The sequence below is a fragment of the Neohortaea acidophila genome (genome assembly GCF_010093505.1).
Source record: "Neohortaea acidophila strain CBS 113389 unplaced genomic scaffold BDY17scaffold_4, whole genome shotgun sequence".
NCBI classification, from domain to species: domain Eukaryota; kingdom Fungi; phylum Ascomycota; class Dothideomycetes; order Mycosphaerellales; family Teratosphaeriaceae; genus Neohortaea; species Neohortaea acidophila.
The window spans coordinates 1,324,435-1,342,453 of record NW_022985513.1 but is presented as its reverse complement, the minus strand read 5'-3'; the positions used below and the strand labels follow the sequence as shown (position 1 = coordinate 1,342,453).

Genomic DNA, 18,019 nt, shown 5'->3' with positions numbered 1-18,019 from the left:
TGATGCAGCTACTGCGATCCCGCCTGAAAGCTTGGACGTCGACAGTCTAATTTGGGACGCCCGCGGGCCACTTTTGATGACGGGAGCGCGCGCTGGGCAAGGCATGCGCCACGTCTGACGCCTCCTGCGAAAGTGTTGAAAGCGCGTTGACATGTGCTTGACATTCCCCTCTGCACGCTCGACTCTAACAACGGCCGCCCCTGTCGCTCGCCTTGGCCAACCATCCTTGCCATCTGAACCAAAAGGCCAATGCACCCGCCTCTCTCCTCCCCCTTCGCCCAACGAATGGAGCCTTGACTCCATCCATGGCTGCCAATGACCCGTCGCATCGCCGCAACCAGAGCGCCAACTCCATACCCTTGCAGGACCTTGGTCAAAATGGAGCAAGGTCGGAAGAGGCAGATCTTGGGCTTGGGAGACTGGACAGCCATCGGCGCAACTTCAGCGATCGCGTCGCCGCTCTACGCCCGGGCAGCAGAAGACTTGTCACGACGACCAACAGACGCTACGAACCCCTATCACATCGATCCCCAAGCCCGCCGACGGCAAGAGCTGGACAGTCCTCTCCTGTGGCATTCGTGACATCGCCGACCGGCCATCGTCAACGCATCCCAAATGAGGAAGACGAAGCCGCATACTCTCCTATTCGCGATGCCGGCGCGTTTCAAGCAGCTATTGGCTTCGCCGGGCTGAGCTATGATGCCAGCTCACCGTCGCGCGATGAAGACGAGGAGTGGGAAGAACCGGGTGCTCGGCCCACGCCCGCGCGGGGCGCCCGACCGTCATTGCCCAGTCTGAGGACCAACTACGATAGCACAGATGACTTGGTGCCCGTGCAGCTGCACGATGGACCCGAGTTCTACTCGCCTGGCGCCAGAGATGAAGACGACACCCTCCCCCTGACGGATGCGCCTCGGAGTGGGTCGAGAATCACAGCGTCCGATGGCCCCTCAACGCCTCCTGGCCAGCGACATGACAGAAGTCGAGGGTTTGGGTCTGCGTTGAGTGTCCGCTTCGTTGGTGGCCCAAGCCCCAGTCGCAGTCCCAGTGGCTCCATGCTGGGCGACGATTTACGAGCCTCGGACACCGAATCAAGAGAACCCCGGCTTGGCCGATCTGGCTCAAGCCGCAAGCGCTCCCTATCGCCTGCATCCGCTGAATCACGCCTGTGGAGAACTGGGACCATGCTCCGTAAAATGTCTCAGCGCGTGGTCAACGTCTCAAACGAGGGCGTCGATGCGCTTGTGTCCCGTAGCATGAAACGGCGGCCATCTGTCCTCGCCCCTTCACCAGACACCGAAACAGAGCGCCCAGATAACGAGTCTCATACCACAGACTTCGCAACGCTGGATGGTGCGCAATCGAAACGCTCGGAAAAGTCCTCTTCGTCCGCAGGCCGCGAGGAATTTCCTTTGCAGCTTCCGAAGATCGACAGAAACCCGCTGCGCGGCAAGTCACTCGGTATGTTTTCTCCGCAAAGTCGCCTGCGGCAGAATCTGCTCGAACTACTGGTGAATCCGCTGTGCGAAGCCGTCATCCTCCTCCTCATTATCATTCAGACTGTCATCTTGGCGATCGACTCCGCGCGGAATGTGTATAGCCACCCCCGGCCAGCCCGTTTTGGTAAGCAATGGACTGATTGGGCTCTGTTCGGGATATTCTGTGTCTACTCTATCGAAATCATGATCAAAGTCATCGTGTCTGGCTTCATCTGGAACCCCAGAGAGTATAGCACCATCGATCGCAGCATTGGCGTGAGGGAAGCTCTCCGGAAGAAGGCTAATGAGCTCTTCGCATTGCACCGCAAACCCACGCAAAAGGATCCAAAGCATGCCCCTGACCGGCCCGAAGCCCCAGCCTCCTTGCTCAGAACCTTCACTGTGGACACGTTCGATGAAGCGGCGGGTGGCTCGCGTTACGCCAGGAAGAAACGGCTGGCGCACCGCGCGTTTCTGCGTCACAGCTTCAACAGAGTCGACTTTGTCGCCGTCCTCGCTTTCTGGATCAGCTTTCTGTTGAACTTTTTCGAATTACAGAGCGTGTTCCACATATACGTCTTCAACATGATGTCTTGCCTGCGCATCATTCGCCTTCTCGGCATCACCTCTGGCACTTCAGTGATCTTGCGCTCCCTCAAGCGCGCTGCACCATTGTTGCTCAATGTGGCATTTCTCATCGGGTTTTTCTGGCTTCTGTTCGCCATCGTGGGCGTCCAGGCCTTCAAGGCTAGCTTGCGACGCACCTGCGTGTGGGATGGACCGGCCGCATTTCCTCCTCAAAGCCAGAACTACACGCTGAACTACCCGGACGGAAACGGCAACATTCAGTACTGTGGTGGCTGGCTGCATCCCAATGGTACTCGAATGCCTTGGCTCCTGCCGGATGGTAGCAACGGAGCGTCGGCTCACAAAGGCTACATCTGCCCTGTCGGGTCCTACTGCGTACAGGGGCCTAATCCATACAATGGCACGGTCAGCTTTGACAACATCGGGAACAGCCTTGAGCTTGTCTTTGTGATTCTGTCGACAAACACTTTCGCCGATATCATGTACAACCTAACGGAAACGGACTACCTGGCTTCGGCACTGTTCTTCGCTGCGGGCATCGTCATCCTCACACTATGGTTGGTCAACTTGCTCATAGCGGTCATCACAAGCTCTTTCCAGGTGATTCGGGAGGAAAGCCGAAGCAGTGCTTTCATGGCCGAAGCGACTGATGCAGAGAAGGATGCGACCGAAGAAGACAGCGACATACGCAACAATCCCGAGCTCATGCGGAAAGAGCCTGCCCTGAGACGGTTCTATCACAAACTCAAATGGTTCTGGATCCTGGTCATCGTCTTCGGGCTCCTCGTCAACTGTACACGAAATGCTACCATGGGCAATTTCTTAAAAGGCTTCATTTACCTGTCCGAGCTCGGTGTGACGTTTATCCTCTTCTGCGAGATTATCATCAGATTCATTGTCGACTGGCGCGACTTCATCAAGCACTTCGAAAACTGGTTCGACCTTTCTTTGGCAATCGTTACCGCCGTGATTGAGATACCGGCGATTCGGGACGCTTACAACGGGCAAGCGTATGCGTGGCTCAGCGTCTTTCAGATCATGCGTGTGTACCGCGTGGTTCTAGCGGTCAGTATCACGCGGGAACTGATCCTACTGGTCCTTAAGCACGTAACCGGTGTGCTGAATCTGATCCTGTTCGTGTTTCTCCTGACCTTCCTGGCATCCATCTTTGCCGTCCAACTTTTCCGCGGTGAGATACCGACGGAGCAACCCTCGGGTATATCACTCTACACCACCTTCTCGACAATCTACAACGCCTACCTGGGCATGTACCAGATCTTGAGCTCGGAGAATTGGACGGACATCCTCTACACCGTTCAAGCCAGTGAGACCCAATACTCGACCAGCTGGATCGGCGCCATATTCATCTGCCTGTGGTTTGTGTTCGCGTTCTTCATCACGCTGAACATGTTTATTGCCGTGATCCAGGAGAATTTCGATGTCAGTGAGGATCAGAAACGCGTTCAGCAAGTGAGAATGTTCTTGCAGCAGAAAGAGATGGGCTCAAACTCGCAAGGCACACTCAGCCTGTCCACCATCTTCAAGTTCGGCCGTGTGAGACGGCAAGACCCCTTGGATTTCGGATCCGCGGCCACCGACACACTGCTAAAAGACGGTATCATCAAGGAGTTCCTGGATGATGGCGCCGGCACGGGCACAGCTACGTCTGCACACCCAAGCCTGCATGGCCAGACTACCTTTGACATCCTCCAAGGCAAAGATGCGGCTTTCACGAGCTGGTGGAAGCGGATTTTCAAGCGCTGGTTCAACAGCGAGCCAAACCCGTTCTTCTCGCGGACACACCTCACCACATCGGGGAATGTAGACCCGAGAATTCTTGCCGAGCAAGTTGTTACCGCTGCGGAACAGCGTCGAATTGCACAGAGAGCGTATCTGCGCCGCCATCCCAACTACAATGTGTCACTCTATCTTTTCCGATACAACAACCCAGTGCGAAAACTCTGTCAGCGCCTGGTTGGCCCTGGCCGAGGAAACGTACGGATCGAAGGAGTCTCGCCAAACGTCACTGTCTGGTACGCGTTCTCCGCATTCATCTATCTGGCCATCGTGGCCATGGTCATCCTCGCCTGCATCACCACACCTTTGTATCAACTACAATACTTCAGGACCCATAGCCACACCGTCTTCAACTGGTTCACTTGGACGGACGTGGGATTCGCGACCTTGTTCACGGTGGAGGCCATAATAAAGGTCATCGCCGATGGATTCTTCTGGGCACCACACGCGTACTTTCGGTCCTCTTGGGGTTTCATCGACGGCATTGTGCTCCTCACGCTATGGATTGATGTCATCACGTCAATCTTCGACCCTGGCGGTGGCTCGCGGGCCGTTGGTGCCTTCAAGGCCCTGCGTGCGCTGCGTTTGCTCAACGTGAGCGACAGTGCTAGGGACACATTCCACTCGGTGATCGTACTTGGCGGGTGGAAGGTCGTGTCTGCGGCCTTTGTGTCGATCAGTCTGCTGATCCCCTTCGCCATCTACGGCCTCAATCTCTTTGCCGGGAAAATGATGTTTTGCAGTCAAGAGAATGGGAGCGGCAATCCAATCAATTCGCCCATTCCGATTGTCAATCTCACCGACTGCGTGGGGGAGTTCTACTTTACCGGCTACAACTGGCCGTACCCAGCCCCGCGCCAAGTGCGAAACAGCTGGTACAGCTTCGACGACTTCGGAGATGCGCTCTTCGTACTGTTTGAGATTGTCTCACAAGAGGGGTGGGTGCAGGCGATGTGGAGTGCACAGTCCATCTCCGGGATATTCACTCAGCCGACGGACTTTGCCTCGCAAGGCAACGCCATCTACTTTGTGATCTTCAATCTACTGGGAGCGGTGTTTGTGCTGACACTGTTTGTCTCCGTGTTCATGCGAAACTACACCGAGCAAACCGGCGTTGCGTTCCTGACCGTCGACCAGCGAAGTTGGCTCGAGCTACGGAAGCTGTTGCGACAGGTCGCGCCCAGCAAAAGACCGTACAACAAGAAGAAGCGGGAGGACTGGCAGGAATGGTGCTACCGGCGGGCGGTCACGAAGACAGGGTGGTATCAAAGGTCCATGACCGGAGTGCTGATTCTCCATCTGATCCTGCTGTGCCTCGAATTCTACCCGGAGCCCTGGCAGTGGGCGCGCACCAGGAACTACATCTTCGCGGTGTTCACGCTGATCTACGTCGTGAATATTGTCATCCGCATCATCGGCTTGTCGTGGACACGGTTCCGAAAGAGCGCGTGGGATGTGTACTCTTTGCTGGCTGTGTCCGGCACGCTGGTCACCACTATCCTCACCGCGACCGAGCCCAACTCTCCGGACGTCCTCCAGGTACATAAGCTGTTTCTGGTGTCTATTGCCTTGCTGTTGATCCCGCGGAACAACCAGCTCGACCAATTATTCAAGACGGCCGCTGCGAGTTTGTCTTCCATCGCCAATCTGCTGGCGACTTGGTTTGTCCTATTTCTGGTCTATGCGATTGCGATGACCCAGGCGTTCGGGCTGACGCGCTTCTATTATAACGGGACCAACAACATCAACTTCCGAACCGTGCCCAAGGCCCTCATTCTGTTGTTCCGCATGTCGGTCGGCGAGAATTGGGATCAGATCATGGAAGACTTTGCGAGAGTCGTCCCGCCGTACTGCACGGTGGGAGAGACGTACCTTGAAGGCGACTGTGGCAGTGCAAGGTGGGCGCGTGCCCTGTTCATCTCGTGGAACATCCTGAGCATGTACATCTTTGTGAACTTGTTCATTTCTCTGATCTATGAGAGCTTCTCGTACGTGTACCAGAGAAGCAGCGGCCTCTCCATCATCAGCCGGGAGGAGATTCGCCGATTCAAGCAGGCCTGGGCGGAATTCGACCCCAACGGCACGGGTTTCATCTCCAAAGACGCCTTTCCAAGGTTCCTGGGCGAGCTGTCCGGCGTGTTTGAGATGCGCATCTACGACGGCGATTTCTCTGTGCGGGCGCTGATCGACGAGTGCAAGATGGAGGCGAAAAGAGCGTCGGCCCTTTCGTTCGATAGGGCGAGCGTCGGGCCGGCGGAAATCGACATCCAGCGACTGAATCGGCGGCTGGCGGAGCTGCCAGTCGACCAGATCCGAAGACGGCGCGCCAGGATGAACGCGTTCTACGAAGAAGTCTTGGTGTCGGCCGATCCCGACCGGGGAATATCCTTCAACGCGGTGCTCATGATCCTCGCGCACTACAAAGTCATCAACGACACCAAGGCCTTGAAGATGGAGGAGTTCCTGCGCCGGCGAGCCAGGCTGCAACGTGTCGAACAGGCGGTGAACCGTAAGGTCGTTCAGGGCTTTTTCGACACTCTGTACTACAGCCGGCGCTTCCGCCGCATGAAGGAGGGCAGAGTGAATGCGCGCGTCACCGCAGTCCCCAATCTCGGCATTCCCGAAATTTTCGTGCAGGATGAGAGCGACGAAGAGGATGTCGGCCAAGGCAAGAAGTTTGACAATATCCCGTATGTGGCAGTCACGCCGGTGGACTACGAACCGCCGCGGACGAGTGGCGATGGTGGAGTCGGGCGAGCGCCGACGAGTGGCTCGGACGCAGGCCGCACGCATTGGTCGGAGATGCGCAACCGCAGCAATTCAATCCAGAGCTCGGCGCCGCCATCGCCGTCGCAAGAGTCGTACCTTTCTGCCACCCGGCACCGGCCGTCTGGCTCCTCGAGCAGCATTCAGCCCGACTGGCACTTTGCGGCGGCGATGGAGAATGCAGGTGGACTGTCTCCGCCGCCAAGTCCTGGCTACCCGCCAGCGAGCGAGGACGGGCCGGCCGACGAGAACGATGGGGCGACGAGAAGCCGGGCCAACAGCGCGGTCAGTCAGAACGAGGTGATGGGGATGTTCCAAAACAGCGTATGGGGGCGGAGCATGAGGCGGAGCGCAACGCAGCGACGACGGGAGAGCCAGCTTTCTTCATGAGAACGATGAGAGCTACGACGGAATGAATGCCATTGACGGGAGGCGCGGTAGAATTGATGGAGAGGGTGCGTGGAGATGGCGTCTGGCGTCTGTCTACATCCCGGGCCTTCTGCCTGGCCGTCGATATGAGCGACTGAGGGCGATACACTCTAGATACCCCCTATGTTTCGGTGTAATAGACGAAGTGCATACGGATTTTGTCAGCATCGCCGAGTCGACAGCGTTAAAGTTGATTGGAGTGGATTGGTCGAGGACATACCTGCTCGCATGCCCGTCCAATGCCGAGAGTGTGGTGCGTGTTGGCGAGATTGGCCAGCGCGGAGCTGCGTCGGTTGGGCACGCTGGCCACCCTGCCGGTTTGGGCGAAAAGGAGGCAGTCCCGCGCTGTGATTGGCGGAGAGGCGTTCGTCGAGCCTTCCATTTTGGGGAACAGGGTGCAAGGGTGAAACTTCAACGCCGCCTCGCCCCAAACTCTACTCCGTACGCTGCCGGCCGTATGTACGTCTTGTGCGCGCACCATCATGTGTTGCCAATACGAGTTTCAGCCTCTGCCAGGGGAAGTTACATTGCAGCATCCACGCAGATCCACCGTCCCTGACCCGGTGCATACACGCCCCACTCCACAAACGGGTGTTACTGTACATGTCTTCGACGTTGCCAACGGTGAGCCTCGCATTCCTCCTACTCTCATTCCTCCCTCTCTGTCTGGCGTACTCCCGCTTCTCTGCCACCCTTTGTCGCTCGTTACTGCATTTCCGGAAGCCCAGTCTTCCACCCACGCTCGTTTTCGAGTTCTTCTTCTTCTTCTTCTTCTTCAAGTCCTTCCATTCCTACCGCATACCCGAGTCCGAGCCAGTCCTTCAAGCCATCTTCAAGCTCCACCCTCCACTCCACAGCCGCCTAAAGATTCAAGGCGCCCGCACGAACCAACATGGCCATCTTCCGCCCAATGCATCCACGCAGCTCGCTCCGACGGCTCAAGACAGCCTTCAGTCCCTTCTCGCATTCCGCCTCGCCAGCTTCCGCATCATCTCGACTGCCGTTATCCTCAGCGGGCACCACCGCCTCGTCCAACTGCTCCGGCTTCAGCTTCGACTCGGACTCTTCATCTTTGGAATCTTTGGCACGCCCTGGCAGCAATCACCGACGAATCAGGGCCGTTCGCAGTGCGTTGGAATTGCAGCAGGAGGAGGAAAGAGTCGGCTTCGCTCACGAGCTGGTCGCCATGGTCGAGCCACGTCCTGTTCTCGGGCCGTCGTTGGGTGGGATTGAAGAGATCCTTGAGGGCCGCATTTGATATGCAACCCCTCGTAACCCCTTGAGCTTTTTGTAATGTTAGAGGGAAAGCTCACACGGTGGGTGAGCTGCTGAGGACACGGCGTTACGACTTTTGATACGATACGCCATGATGCGTGCTGGCACGGAGGAGGATTGGTCAGGGGTGGGTTCGGTCATGACTGCAAGTAAAAATGACTAAATGTTAAAAGGACAATCGATCTAGGTCCTCTCCGTTCAGAATCTTTCCCAGTCGCTTGTACAAAAGCTCCTCGCTATCCCTCAAATTTTTTCTCGCACGTCTCGTGTTCCTGCATCTCTCGCGGGAAGTATCAAAGGATCAGACTATGAAAATCATGCTTTGCGTGAGGTCAAAACTCCAACTCAATGACTGTTGTGTCGGTGCGGACCCGTGGGCCCGCTACTGTCGCTACTCATCGAAAAACTCCCGGATTCGCTGGCGGGCGTTTGCGGTGTGCTTGGGTCGAGCGAGAGCTGGCTGCGAATCGACAAGATCCACTCGTGCTGAAGCAATTCTGCCGCGCTGGCACGCTTCGCCGGATCTCGCTCGAAACATTTGCTCAAAAAGTCGAGTCCCGTGGCCGAGAGCTGATCGGATGTCGGCAGCTCGGGCGAGTTGCCTTGGGCAATGTTGTACATGATGGCCCACTCGTTGTCCAGGTTCGCCCAGGGGCGAGCGCCGTTGGCCATCTCGCTGATGACACAGCCCATGGACCAGATGTCGACGGCGCCGAGGCGAGCATGCGGGTGGTGGCCGCCTTTGATGACTTCGGGAGACATGTACATCGGCGTCCCCGTCATGCTTTCCTTCCGCCCCCGGCCATCCGAGCCCTCCGCCACGACGGTCTTGCCTTGCTTGGCAATGACTTTAGCCGCGCCAAAGTCCACAAACTTGATGACGCCGTTGTGGTCGAGGAGGATGTTCTCAGGTTTGATGTCTCGATGCACGACGTTGGCTTCGTGCAAATAGCCTAGGCCCTCGAGCATCTGTAGGGCATACACCTGGATCACGGTCTCGTCCTCGATGCGACCATGCTCCAAGAGTCCGCCGAGCGTGCCACCGGAGCAGTATTCCATGAAGATGTACACCTTGTCCCTGTGAGGCTCGATGCCGTAGTACTGCACAATGTTGGGGTGGTCTAGCACCTGTAGGACCACCATTTCGTCTCGGATTTGCGACACAATCGTGGGGATCATTTTGGGGTCCTGGAGGCGGATTTCCTTGACTGCCATCAGTTGGCCCGAGTCGAGATTGATGGCCACGTAGACACTGCCAAACGTGCCTCCGCCGACGAATTGGCCCTGTTGCCAACGTAGGTGGACGTTACCGGCACTTGCAGAGAGATGGGTGAGCGCACGGTCGGCTTCGTTGCTCTCCTCTAGCACCCTTCCCAACGCCTGCCGGTCCGATTCGCGATCTTTGCGTGCTTGGTCCACTCTGTCCAGCTCGTCGAGCCACTGCGCACGTACAATCCGCATGCTTTCCTCGTCGTCTTTCAGCTTGCTCACGTCCATTTTCACCTTGCCCACCAGAGACTCGAGCCGCTGCTTCTCGGCCTGCGCAGCCACGGTGCTCCGCGCTCCCATGATGTCGAAGTGACTGATCAGCAAGCTCATGCACCCAGCCACCTTTGCTCGCAGGGTCGCATATTCGTCGTCGCTGATGGAAAGAATGTTCTGGCCCCTAGTCATCATCATCGCAAACTCCAGCGCCACCACGGCCCAACGGAACGTTTTGCGATCCGATGCCACGCAGTCGTCGCAAATGAAGCTCACCCAGTCAAGCGCCAGATGCGTCAGCTTCAAATGATGCATGACTCGTCTTTGGTTGTCCATGTAGATTGCAGAGCGTTGCCCAAACTCCGTGGCAAACGCAAAGCACGTCTGGATCAGCTCTTGACATTCGAGTCCCTCTGTCTGCTTCCGCACAATCTCCACGGAATCCATGATGGTATTGGAGAGCTTGTACGCTGTCTTTCGAATTTTGGTCAGTTCCTGGGCCACTCGGGGTAGGTTGGCGCGTTGCTCGATAAGCACGTTGAGCTCAGTGTTCTGCGTGATGGCCATAAAGGCCATGTTGGCATTCGCCAGACGCTGTTGGCTCCCGTCTGCAACAAGGCGTAAGCGTCCAGTTTTCACGCCAAGATTGGGCTGCCGCATGTCGGAGTCAATCCTTTGCCCCTCCCACGTGAGTGGATTCTCGGGTTTGAGGATGAGCACGTATGGGTTGGACGGGTCTTCTGGAGAGTCTTCGGCGTGATAGCAGGTACCAAGCATGCTTTGGATGTCCTTGAGCCGGTCTCTGAGAACCGGCGAGGCGATCACGTAGATCCTGGAATCCGACGGACTGGCTTGAGTCTCGACCAAGAAATGACCCGAGTACACGAGAGCATCGAGAAGATCTTGGTAATGGTCGTTCTCGATGTTGATGTTATACTCGGTGGCATTTTCGAACCGTTGACTCAGGTGTCGGGAGAAACGGAAGATCTTCCTCTGCCTGACTCGCACGGAATCCAAGATGGACTTGTACCGTTTGTCCATCTCAGCACCGGCCACTTCGCCAGGCCGTCGGTGCAGCTCTTCCTCGAAGCTGGTAGTCAGCCTTGCCAAGCTCTTGCTTGTCAGGCCGGAAAATTGCTCGGCCACTTCAACATCACCACCATCGAGGTGTCTGCCCAGCTCGTTGGAGAAGTCCCATTCCTGCTCGAGGATTTCGGCTTCTTTGAAAGTGTTCTTGTTGGCCTTGAGCTTCCAATTGAGCATCTCGAAGTAGAACTTGAGAGCCTCCAACACGACACTGTCGAAGGCGTCGTCGATGCAGGGTGGCAAGTCCCAGCCCGGTTCGGGACGTGCAACGACGGTGTATTCCTCCTTGATGTGCACAGCAAGTTTGAGGAGGATTTGAAATTGAAGAATCATCTGCTCAGCCATCATGACGCCTTGTTGCTTGGGATCTTTCATGTTCCGTGCATACGACAGGCGCACTTTGATGATTTCCTGGATCAGTCGGCTCGGAAAGTTGATCAGCGTCAGCAGCTCCTCGATGTATGGCGGTAGATGTCGATCGGCAAAGCCTCCAGCATTGAGGATCAGAGTGGCTTTGGCCTTGTGGATGACCCCATTCACCCCATTCAATAAGCTGTTGTCCCCTTGCAGTGATTTCAGTCCGTCCTCCTTCAAAATGCGGTCAATGAAGGAGCTTTCGTCGAAGAGGTTGCTTGGGTGGCCGTCGGAGGGCTGCTCGCGGCGTTTCAGGAAGTCGAGTTCCTCGTTGCCCACCCATCTCTGGAGAATGCCGAGCTCGGTGTTGATAAGCTGCATGGTGTTGTGCCAGGAGACGACGGCATCACACGTGTCTCTGTACGCTTGCGCGGCGCCCCGAGGGTGCGCAGCTTCGAAGGCCTGTCGAGTGGGATAGAGGCTCTCAATCTGTTCCACCTTCCTGACAATGCCATCCACCTGGTCCGCCGCCGTCTTGCCTGTTTCCGCTTCGCCCTTGATTTCGAAGGAGACGATGCTCTCGATGGACTGCTTGATCTTTGTGCGAGCCTCCTCTATCAGGCGCTTTTGCGCTGCCACCGTCCGGCCGCACGTTTTGGCCCGCACGCCCATCCATACCTCCGTTCGGAGGGAGTTCTCCCCGCCCTGCTCGAGCCCGCCAATCAGTCGTTTCTTCTCCTGCTTCACGACATCTCCGGTCAGGACGTTTGCAAGCATAGCGTGCCACTCCAATCTCTCCCGATTCGCCGGTATCTTCAACTCTTCCACCGATGGCTCGGCGTCGTAGCTACCGTAGTAGAGCATGACCTCTTGGTCGTAGGGATCGTTCTCGGGAAAGTTGTTGGCGGTGGGCGAGCCGTCTTCGGGCTCGGAGCCGCTGCTGAAGCCCAAGCTGGGCGTGCGTGGCTCGGCGTAGAAGTCATTCTCGGGCGCCTCGTTTTGCCGGATGCGTTGGACGTAGGCGCGCTCTTGTGCGCGAAATTCGGCATTGGGATTGCGGCGGGAGCGGTGGGTGGAGCCGGAGCGCTGGCGGCCGGCGGAGCTGACGGAGTATTGGTGGGGACGACGGGGAGGAGCATATGCGTTGGAGAGCTGGCGGAGAGCGGTGGGTCGCGGGGGACGCTGGGAGGAATGCATGCCGTTCGTCATGGACGGCTGCGGCAGGCCCGGGAGGCCCTCGTAGGGGCCGGGGGTCATGGCCATCTTGCCGGGAGCGGGGCGGAGGGGGGCGGCGGCGCTCCAGCCATAGCTGGAGAAGTGGTTCAACGGGGGCACGTCGTCGCTGGCGAGGGTGCTGGCGGGGGTGAAGATGCGCTGAGAGGCGGAGGTGGCCTCGCTGTCGCTGTACGTCTCATCGCGCGCATCGCCGTTGTCGGACGACATGGTGCCGGAGGAGTCGAAGCGTTGCTGCTCGGGGCGGGCATCGCCATCGCCGTCCACGTCCTCCATGATGGTGGCGACGGGTTGGGCAGGGGCAACGCCTTCAGAGGCCTGTCCACGAGCAGAGCGCGCGGAGAGCGGCGGACTGCCACCCGGCATGCTGGGAGGTGAGATGACTTCAAGCTTGGACGTGGGATGTGGCGTCGGGCATCCCTCGGTCTCACGCTGGACTTGCACGCTCGTGGCGGGGGGTTTGAAGGCTCACCTTCGCCGTAGGTGCAGTATAGGAAGCATGGCCGTTGTCCAGGTCGCGGCGGACGTGTGGCGGAAGCAAGAAAAATGCAGTCGACGCGAAATGCGGGCACAGGGCAATCTTCAAACCGGGAAGCGACGCCACAGCGGCATGCAAGTGCACGTGCACTCCGGCTCTTTGCTCGATTGATGCTGTTGCGGTCGACGATCAATTCTACCTGGTGTTTCGGTACGACATCCAATCAAGGGCACCCCTGTAGATGAGGACGACTGGACGGCGCCGCCAACCATGGACTTTTCCCAGTATGGAGAGGCCAGCGAGGAATGGCGCAGGTTAGAGGCCACCCTCCCGGTGCCTGCAGAGTTGAGCGCGCATGAGCTGCAGCGAAGCACGAACGAAACGCGCGTCAACACGGCACGGGAGGAGATGAAGCAGCTCTCGCATCAAATGGTCATGCAAGACTGGCACATCCCCACGCGTGACGGCTCCCATGTCGAGGCTCGTACCTATCGCTCTGCTGCCGTCTCTGCCACTGAACCCTTGCCAATCTACATCCACTTCCACGGCGGCGGCTTCTTCTTTGGCACGCTTGCTTCCGAGGATGCCACATGCTCGCGCATCGCCCTGACTACTCACACCGCCGTCTTGAACGTGAATTATCGGCACACGCCCTCCTTCAACTATCCCACCGCCTGGCACGACTCCGAAGATGCCCTTGCCTGGGTCGCGGAGCACGCGGGAGACTTTGCGGGCGATCCATCTCGCATCGTCGTTGGCGGCGTATCTGCTGGTGCCTACTTGACCGCGGCCTTGATGCTGACTTTGCATCGAGAGCAGAATCCCCTGCGACATCGCATTCTTGGGCAGGTGTGTACTCCACACCCTGTTCTGCTTCGCAACACCATCACGGAACCCTTTTGTAGCCTCGCTGTTCTGACTGCTGGAATCTCTAGGTCCTGATGATCCCCCCACTTGTACACAAAGAACACTCCGAGTCCTACGTCAAACAGCTCGCGGATCCCGGGTTATCATCGTGGATCCAGCTCGAATATGCGCCCATATTGCCCGTTAGTAGAATCGACTTCTTCAACAGCATGGCGTTCCAGGGACCGACACTTGCCGACGACTGGCGCGCCAACCCCGGCCTTGTACCTGCTGTGGACATCGCGGCGTTACCGCCAGCAACCTTCGGCATCTGTGGTGCAGACCCGTTGCGAGACGAAGGCTTGATATTTGCCAAAATGCTTCAGCAGACTGGGTGCGCTTGAACCCTTCTGCACAAGTGCTTAGAAATGGAAGATTGCTGATGTCTGCAACTCATCCAGGGTTCCAACGAATGTGCACGTTTTCAAAGGTAAGGAGGTCATTGAGCGGCTGCTTAACAATGTTTTGACGTGATTGTACAGGCCTACCGCATGGTTTCCGACGATTCGGAGACAAATTGCCCCACGGGAGTCGTGCTTGGGATGATGTCTATCATGGAGGCATCAAATGGGCTCTGGCCAATCCCCAGCCTTCAGCCGCATTTGATGTCCACGTCCACTAGACATGGCGCAGCCAAGTCAAACCCGTGGCCAAGCACTACATGCAGGTGTAGAAGATAGTCGATGAAATAGATACGATAAATACAGCTCTTGAGTACCTTGTGAGCTTGCCTTACCTGCGTGTCCATCAAGGGCTGAAGTGCCGAGGCAGGGTGAAGCCTTGCTCGAAAGCCGAGCTTCGTTCGTCTCGCTGACACCAAGACCTGCCCAACGCCATTAGTGATGGTTCACGCATAGTGGACAGTACCTATTGAACCACAAAAGAAACGTGTGATTGGAAGACGCTGTCAACATGTCGAATGCCACGCCTAATAACATCGACTTGTCGCCGTGGAGCGAGCCCGCGTGGCTGCACGGGATCGCGTCGCCCTACTACACAGAATCCCATCAGCAGTTGCAGCGTGCTCTGCGGGCTTACATCGACGAGAACATCAGACCATACGCATTGGACTGGGCGAGAGAAGGAGGCGCCCCTCGCGAAGTGGCCACGCAATGGCACCGCTCGGGGTTCGCATTGACAGACGTTCCATCCAAATATCGCCCGTGCGGCGCTCCTCATCCAGCCGGAATCCACGTTGACCATCTTGATCCGTTGCACCTGCTCATTGCTACCGACGAGTCCTCTCGAGTGCAAGGCGGAGTCTTTACAAGTATTGCTGGTGCTAACGTGATTGGGATTCCGCCCGTCATTCATCATGGGAATGAAGAGCAGAAGCAGGAGTGGCTCCCGGGACTCTTCAACCTGAAGACAAGCTTCTGCCTCGGGATCACCGAGCCTACAGCTGGTTCGGATGTGTCAAACATTCAAACCACCGCGCGTCGTTCGTCTGATGGCAAGTTCTACGTGGTCAACGGATGGAAGAAATGGATCACAGGCGCGCCTTGGGCCACGCACATGACCACGGCAGTGAGGACGGGCGGCCCAGGCATGAAAGGCATTTCCGTACTCGTCATTCCACTCGACTCGAAGGGCGTCTCACATCGACGAATCCTCAATAGTGGTCAAGAAGGAGGAGGCGCATCGCTGGTGGAGCTGGACCAGGTGCACGTTCCGACTCGCAATCTTCTTGGCCGAGAGGGGGACGGCTTCAAAATCATCATGCGGAATTTCAATCGCGAACGCTTTGTGATGAGCGTGGGCTGCAACCGACAAGCACGCACGTGTCTCAGCGTCGCTTTCGACTATGCCAACAAACGCGAGACGTTTGGCAAGAAGCTCATCGACAACCAGATCATCGCCAGCAAATTCACCATCATGGCCCGATACGTGGAGTCGCACTGGGCTTGGCTGGAGCAGATTGCCTACGCCGTACAGAAGTCAGCGCAAGGCTGGCAAGACCCCGACATCGCGGGCCGGATAGCTCTCGCCAAAGTGCAAGGCGGCAGGCTGCTCGAAATGGCGAATCGAGAAGCACAGCAAGTCCTCGGCGGAGCAGGGTATCAACGAGGTGGCCCCGGTGCGGTCGTGGAGCAGATTAGTCGTGATCTGCGTATGATGGTCGTGGGGGGAGGGTCGGAGGAGATCATCTCGGATCTGGCGGTGCGGCAAGAGACGATGCTGGCTAAACGGAGAGGATGGAAGCTGTGAGAATGGAATGTGGAAGGGGGCAACACGATGGCCATGTAGCCTTAGAAGGCATACTCGGCGACAGTATCATTGTTTTGGCGCCGGCGATCAACCTGTCACCCACGACACTATTTGAGACCCGCCAAACCTTGTCGCGAATCGAAGTCCCTGCGAACCCATCGGGAAATAGCTGATTGCGTACCAGGCCAATGCAACAAGCTGGATGACGGCAGAAATCAACGTCAGTAGCTTGCTGCGAAGCTGAGGTGGCAAAGCAGATTAGTGAATGATATTCGTGGCAGGATTGCGATCCATGAAGGAGCACCTACCCCAAGCGCAAAGTACAAAGTCAGGGCGATGCTGCCAAAGTAAGTGGCCGTGAATGGCACCCGCTCTTTGGAGAGGAGATGCTGGACTGTGGACGAGATTAGCCATGGAGGGTGGAGCCGTGCAACAAGGCCGACAGCATACCGTAGATCCATGGTCCCATGAGGACCGCCCAAGAGCTGAGAAACAAGAGTGACGCCATCGACCATCTGTGCATACGTCAGCCGACTGTATAACTCGTCGTGAGACACGAGGCGGAGTAAAATAGGGGTAAGGCACGCCTTGGGGAGTGAGCTGGCAGGACGTACATGATGGCAAATTTGGTGGGTTTCAGCGCCAGAACAGGAAAGAGGGTGAAGCAGACGACAAAGAGGACGATCGCGGCAGCGTTGAGTCCACCAAACATCAACAGCTTATCCCAGCGGCTCACTAGGCGTGGTTGTCAGCGTGTCTCTCGCGATCCTCTCGAAATGTGTTGTGGCGCGATCGAAAGCGGTCACGAGCAAGACCATGCGGCTGGACAAAGGAGGTGCACACTTACAAGCAAACCATCCTTCCTACAACAACACGCAGATCATCAGCACCACATCTTTCACGCATGACAAAGGAGGAGGGGAATGAAAGAACGGACCTCTTCCTGTCGCCGCGTTGGCTGAGGCAAGGGTGCACCAGGACCATCATCATTCTCGTGTGTTGGCAATCGTAGGTAGCCTTCGCCACTGAAAGGGTTGAGCTTCTGTATCGTGCCATAGATTCCACTCTGATTGCTCGTGCTGGTGCTCGCGATTTGTTCCCGTCTGGACCAGCCCAAGCTATTCATGCTGTCGCGAAAGGAGGTGGACGCCATCTTCGCCGTACGATACGGACGGCGGGAAGAGGAGAGTTCGAGGTGGGACAAATGACTTGGCGGGGTGATGTGAATGCGAGGCAGCCTTGTAGGGGCTAGCTTGCGGAAAGGTGTAGCCTACTAGCGGACCACGCGTACTCTGGTCTGAATGTTGGAGCCGGAGGGAACGCCGAATGCTCGACGGAGTAGGAGGTGGAGCTGGAGAGGGTGGGTTGGCAGTGGGTGGGATATTGCGCCAGGAAAAGGAGGAGGTGTGGTGGTGGGGCGAGGCTCCAGAAAGGCGATCGGGCGGCGGCGTAGGATGTAGTGGTTGCAAGAGGTGTGGTAGCTTTCAACAGGCCGCTCGTCGGCGGAGAAAGAGTTCCTGCAGGGTTCGAGGCGGCGGACTGCAAGCGCGAAAGCTTAAATGCGGGACGTGCAGGTCGCACGCCGCCGCTCGCCGATCTCATCACGAACACGCGGAGATCTGTTGCACCGATTGACCGAGATGGCAGGGTGCATCGGGACATCTGACGCGTGTTTCATTGCGGACTGGGATGAATGCTCTGCGGGTGTGGTCGGGATGGGCTGCTGCCACCGCATGGACAAAGGGAGGCCCGGGGGAGGAGGGCTCGTTGTCTCAGCGTTGGTCGAGCCGACAGTCTAATCATGCGCGGGAAACGAGGGCAGCTGGACAGATGAAGGATAGAGAAAGCGCGCCCCCTACGCTGGGACAATGAATGGAGGAGTTGAGTCATGCCATCACGGAGTCGAGCGAGGGTGGATGGAAGTGAGACGGAGCAGCAG

The 18,019-nt window shown here is 57.3% G+C and overlaps 6 protein-coding genes across 6 annotated transcripts; 4 read left to right on the top strand and 2 right to left on the bottom strand.

Moving 5' to 3' along the window:
* Positions 1-124: 124 nt before the first annotated feature.
* On the top strand, positions 125-7,299 carry BDY17DRAFT_295641 (Ion transport protein-domain-containing protein). The gene has a single exon (XM_033733335.1). It carries the CDS (start codon positions 306-308, stop codon positions 7,017-7,019), a length of 6,714 nt encoding a protein of 2,237 aa, XP_033591013.1. The 5' UTR covers positions 125-305; the 3' UTR covers positions 7,020-7,299.
* A 151-nt stretch (positions 7,300-7,450) lies between these two features.
* On the top strand, positions 7,451-8,533 carry BDY17DRAFT_128528 (uncharacterized protein). Its single transcript, XM_033729386.1, has 2 exons — positions 7,451-8,460; positions 8,507-8,533. Exon 1 carries the CDS (start codon positions 7,541-7,543, stop codon positions 8,339-8,341), a length of 801 nt encoding a protein of 266 aa, XP_033591012.1. The 5' UTR covers positions 7,451-7,540; the 3' UTR covers positions 8,342-8,460; positions 8,507-8,533.
* A 145-nt stretch (positions 8,534-8,678) lies between these two features.
* On the bottom strand, positions 8,679-12,764 carry BDY17DRAFT_248847 (Ssk2-type MAP kinase; the record flags this gene model as incomplete). The annotated part of the gene is made up of 1 exon (XM_033730937.1): positions 8,679-12,764. One exon carries the CDS (start codon positions 12,762-12,764, stop codon positions 8,679-8,681), a length of 4,086 nt encoding a protein of 1,361 aa, XP_033591011.1.
* Positions 12,765-13,127: 363 nt separating this feature from the next.
* BDY17DRAFT_295638 (Alpha/Beta hydrolase protein) lies at positions 13,128-14,651 on the top strand. Its single transcript, XM_033733334.1, has 4 exons — positions 13,128-13,815; positions 13,902-14,206; positions 14,274-14,302; positions 14,355-14,651. Exons 1-4 carry the CDS (start codon positions 13,237-13,239, stop codon positions 14,492-14,494), a joined length of 1,053 nt encoding a protein of 350 aa, XP_033591010.1. The 5' UTR covers positions 13,128-13,236; the 3' UTR covers positions 14,495-14,651.
* An 11-nt stretch (positions 14,652-14,662) lies between these two features.
* On the top strand, positions 14,663-16,387 carry BDY17DRAFT_128463 (acyl-CoA dehydrogenase/oxidase). Its single transcript, XM_033729384.1, has one exon. The coding sequence runs from the start codon at positions 14,785-14,787 to the stop codon at positions 16,078-16,080; it is 1,296 nt and encodes a 431-aa protein (XP_033591009.1). The 5' UTR covers positions 14,663-14,784; the 3' UTR covers positions 16,081-16,387.
* On the bottom strand, positions 16,124-17,493 carry BDY17DRAFT_128351 (putative Golgi traffic protein SFT2). Its single transcript, XM_033729383.1, has 6 exons — positions 17,018-17,493; positions 16,928-16,943; positions 16,695-16,815; positions 16,531-16,595; positions 16,389-16,474; positions 16,124-16,320 (listed from the first exon to the last, which is right to left on the bottom strand). Exons 1-6 carry the CDS (start codon positions 17,231-17,233, stop codon positions 16,168-16,170), a joined length of 657 nt encoding a protein of 218 aa, XP_033591008.1. The 5' UTR covers positions 17,234-17,493; the 3' UTR covers positions 16,124-16,167.
* Between the last annotated feature and the right edge of the window lie 526 nt (positions 17,494-18,019).

What these genes read in the sequence shown, in the direction of transcription:
- BDY17DRAFT_295638 (XM_033733334.1), top strand. Translation starts at nt 13,237, where the DNA reads ATGGACTTTTCCCAGTATGGAGAGGCCAGCGAGGAATGGCGCAGGTTA. An exon ending in AAAATGCTTCAGCAGACTGG is followed by an intron (nt 14,207 to 14,273) that starts GTGCGCTTGAAC and finishes CAACTCATCCAG; the next exon opens with GGTTCCAACGAATGTGCACG. An exon ending in GAATGTGCACGTTTTCAAAG is followed by an intron (nt 14,303 to 14,354) that starts GTAAGGAGGTCA and finishes GTGATTGTACAG; the next exon opens with GCCTACCGCATGGTTTCCGA.
- BDY17DRAFT_128463 (XM_033729384.1), top strand. Translation starts at nt 14,785, where the DNA reads ATGTCGAATGCCACGCCTAATAACATCGACTTGTCGCCGTGGAGCGAG.
- BDY17DRAFT_128528 (XM_033729386.1), top strand. Translation starts at nt 7,541, where the DNA reads ATGTGTTGCCAATACGAGTTTCAGCCTCTGCCAGGGGAAGTTACATTG.
- BDY17DRAFT_128351 (XM_033729383.1), bottom strand. Translation starts at nt 17,233, where the DNA reads ATGGCGTCCACCTCCTTTCGCGACAGCATGAATAGCTTGGGCTGGTCC. An exon ending in CCCACCAAATTTGCCATCAT is followed by an intron (nt 16,596 to 16,694) that starts GTACGTCCTGCC and finishes ACGTATGCACAG; the next exon opens with ATGGTCGATGGCGTCACTCT. An exon ending in CTTTGTACTTTGCGCTTGGG is followed by an intron (nt 16,321 to 16,388) that starts GTAGGTGCTCCT and finishes TTGCCACCTCAG; the next exon opens with CTTCGCAGCAAGCTACTGAC.
- BDY17DRAFT_295641 (XM_033733335.1), top strand. Translation starts at nt 306, where the DNA reads ATGGCTGCCAATGACCCGTCGCATCGCCGCAACCAGAGCGCCAACTCC.